The 3,063-nt window shown below is 43.1% G+C and overlaps 1 protein-coding gene across 6 annotated transcripts in view; it reads left to right on the forward strand.

Moving 5' to 3' along the window:
* The window catches only part of gtf2ird1 (GTF2I repeat domain containing 1), a 32,156-nt gene extending 29,355 nt beyond the window's left edge, over nt 1-2,801 (forward strand). For 5 of the 6 annotated variants that reach the window (XM_068736570.1, XM_068736573.1, XM_068736575.1 and 2 more), the window contains 4 exons: nt 1-179; nt 473-510; nt 615-721; nt 1,475-2,801. The exon at nt 1-179 is cut by the window's left edge and continues 14 nt beyond it. In XM_068736570.1, the coding sequence (XP_068592671.1) occupies nt 1-179; nt 473-510; nt 615-721; nt 1,475-1,543 (393 nt within the window). In that variant the 3' untranslated portion in view covers nt 1,544-2,801. The remainder of the gene's footprint in view (nt 180-472; nt 511-614; nt 722-1,474) is intronic. The other variant, XM_068736572.1, reaches the window with a different exon arrangement.
* The last annotated feature ends 262 nt before the right edge of the window (nt 2,802-3,063 follow it).

The following is a 3,063-nucleotide window of genomic DNA, read 5'->3' on the forward strand; positions in this document are numbered from 1 at the left end:
TTGGACCGCTCCGTCGTGGTCCCGTACAAGCTGATCCGCGGCAGCCCGGAGTCCGTGGAGGTCGACGGGCTTCCGGACGACGTCCCCTTCCGAAACCCCAACACCTACGACATCGTGTGCCTGGAGAGAATCCTTCAAGCCGCGGATAAAGTAACGTTCAGCATCAAGAGCCAGCTGCAGTGAGTGTTTGAGACGCCTGAATATTCAGCAGCGCGCCGTCACCGCGGCGCCTGCTTCACCGGGAATTTAGCTTTCTTTTTCGCCTCTGGTGCTTTAAGCTCATTACGGTTTGTTTATGCTCCGGATTTTAAATCCAGACCTCTCTGAGATGTCAAAGAATAAATCTTCCTCTGCGGCGAATGTAAATAATATAAACGATATTTTGACGTTGAAGCGGTTAAGCTCTGATGAAAGAATGGAGGCAGAATTTATTTTTTGAAGTATATTTCTGTCTGTTTTCTGTCTCTCTCAGGCCGTTTGCAGAGATCTGTAGCCAGGCTTGTAACACAGGTAGGTGTTTGAGTTCCTCGTGTCAGTCGACGTAGAACCTCCGATCTTTAGAACCACGGGGAAGTAAAAAAAAACAACAAACAAACACCTTTTTGTGTCTCCAGTAGCAACAGACGCCTCCACCAATCGACGAAAGCGCAAGAGAGTCCAGGAGAGCAGCCGAGGACCCGCCTCCTCCGACCTGATGTCAACCAATCAGATTCCAGTGATGGTGAGTTGGAGGTTTTATGTACAAGCATGCTCTGCTCCATGTTCCACGTTCATGCTGTTATCTAGCTGGTGATCAGACACAGTGCAATAGTATTAGACATCATTTAAGAGAAAGAAATATGAACAATTACAATAAAATATGATAAACAAACTAAGAGTCACAACAAGGCTACACATATACACATATAAAGTTATTTCACTATATATGTGTATATGTATGTATGACCGGTGTGGCTAGTCTCATCTGATTTTACATATTTATATTTTTACATATAATTTAGCATATAAAAATAGAAACTATATATTTATTTATATATATATATATATATATTTATATATATACATAAATATATATATATATATATATATATATATATATATATATATATATATTATAAAACAACAGAAATCTCAAGAGTGAGATGGACTAACATTTAATCCCTGATAAAACAATAAAAAAATGAATACAATAAGAACAACAACAAAAACTTATGAATAAATAAAATAAAATAAACAGTAAATCAAAGCAGTAAGGAGACAGCATTAATTAAAAGCCTGTCTGTAACAGTGAGGACGTCCCAGAGCCGAGGGGTCCTGATGGCAGAAATCACCTTAGCTTTGCTCTTTCTGCTTAATATCTGGAGGCCAGATGATATAAAACAAGGGACGAATGAACCCCCCCCCCCCCCCCCCACCCCCCACCACCACCACCATTACGGCTGACTCCCCCCCCCCTCCTTGTCTTTGCCTGCAGCAGTGGCCCATGTACATGGTGGACTACAGCGGGGTGAACGTGCAGGTTCCCGGGAAAGTCAACTACTGAAGGACGGACCCGGCCTCCTCGCGCCTCCTCCTCCTCCTCCTCGCTCGCTCACTCACTCACACTTTGTCAGAGACTAAACACGAGGAACGCAGAGAGCTGAGCGAGGAGGAGGATCAGCAGAATGTACGTGGATCGACATGTTTTCTGTCTTCTGAAGCGGAACGCGACGGTGACATTGTTCCTTTTGTTTTCTGCAAAGACGAAAACGTCACGAACGTTTTTGTCCATCCACTGAGTCACGTCGCTGTACCCGGCATTTAGTTGCAATGTATTACTGACACACACACACACACACACAACTAAAAATGTCTTTGATAACAATCTGGTTCCATAATCTTCAGATATTTGTACTTTTTATTTATTATATTTATTGAAATATAACATTATGTGCAGGGATGTAAAATACATGCTTCTGTTCTACAGCTCACGACACTAACACGGGCGCTACTCGTGGAACCTGCTGGAATCAGATTAAACAGCAGCTCATGAAGTGTCTTAACTAAAGGAAATCAAAAGAAACGAAAGGAGACGAAGCGGGCGTCACTTCAGTACGCTTCGGTACGCGAGAGCTTCAGTACACGAGAGCTTCAGTACGCTTCAGTACACGGGAGCTTCAGTACGCGAGAGCTTCAGTACTCTTCAGTACACGGGAGCTTCAGTACACGGGAGCTTCAGTACGCTTCAGTATGCGAGAGCTTCAGTACGCTTCAGTACGCTTCAGTACACTGGAGCTTCAGTACACTGGAGCTTCAGTACACGGGAGCTTCAGTATGTGACAGCTTCAGTACGCTTCAGTACACGGGAGCTTCAGTACACTTCAGTACGCGAGAGCTTCAGTATGCGAGAACGAGTGCTTCAGTACGCTTCAGTACACAAGAACGAGAGCTTCAATAAGCAAGAGCTTCAGTACGCTTCACTACGCGAGAACGAAGCTTCAGTACGCGAGAGCTTCAGTACACTTCAGTACACGAGCGCTTCAGTACGCTTCAGTACACGAGCGCTTCAGTACGCTTCAGTACACGAGAGCTTCAGTACGCTTCAGTACACGAGAGCTTCAGTACGCTTCAGTACACGAGAGCTTCAGTACACGGCCTTCTCACGTTAGCGCCACATTAACATGTAAGATATGTCATTTAAAAGTCAGCCTGAATGTATCATGTAAAGGAAAGAATGGTATGTTATTACTGCGATGACCATATTTAATAATGCTGTACCTTAACGCCAATTAGGCCTTTGAAATAAAATGTGTTGCCTTGCACTTTTCACTTTGCTGGGAGTTTATTTTTTTCCGGTGGGACGTTTGATCTACAGGAAGTCTGTAGACTCAAAGGTTTGTATTTACTAACAATTTCCCAGGAGGTGAAATGTAAATATATTATGAATATTATTATACACGGGGTGAAGTTAACATTATTGTTCTATCACATAGTTAAAATAAAGAAACGCTGCAGCTACCTTAATTAATCACAGATTTATTTTTTTTAATTTGCACCACCTGGCCAGCAGCTAAGTGACCCAAA

The sequence above is a fragment of the Cebidichthys violaceus genome, unplaced genomic scaffold, assembly GCF_023349555.1.
Source record: "Cebidichthys violaceus isolate CVI_PGR_0920_01 unplaced genomic scaffold, fCebVio1.0.p SCAF_70, whole genome shotgun sequence".
In the NCBI taxonomy this organism is placed as follows: Eukaryota; Metazoa; Chordata; class Actinopteri; order Perciformes; family Stichaeidae; genus Cebidichthys; species Cebidichthys violaceus.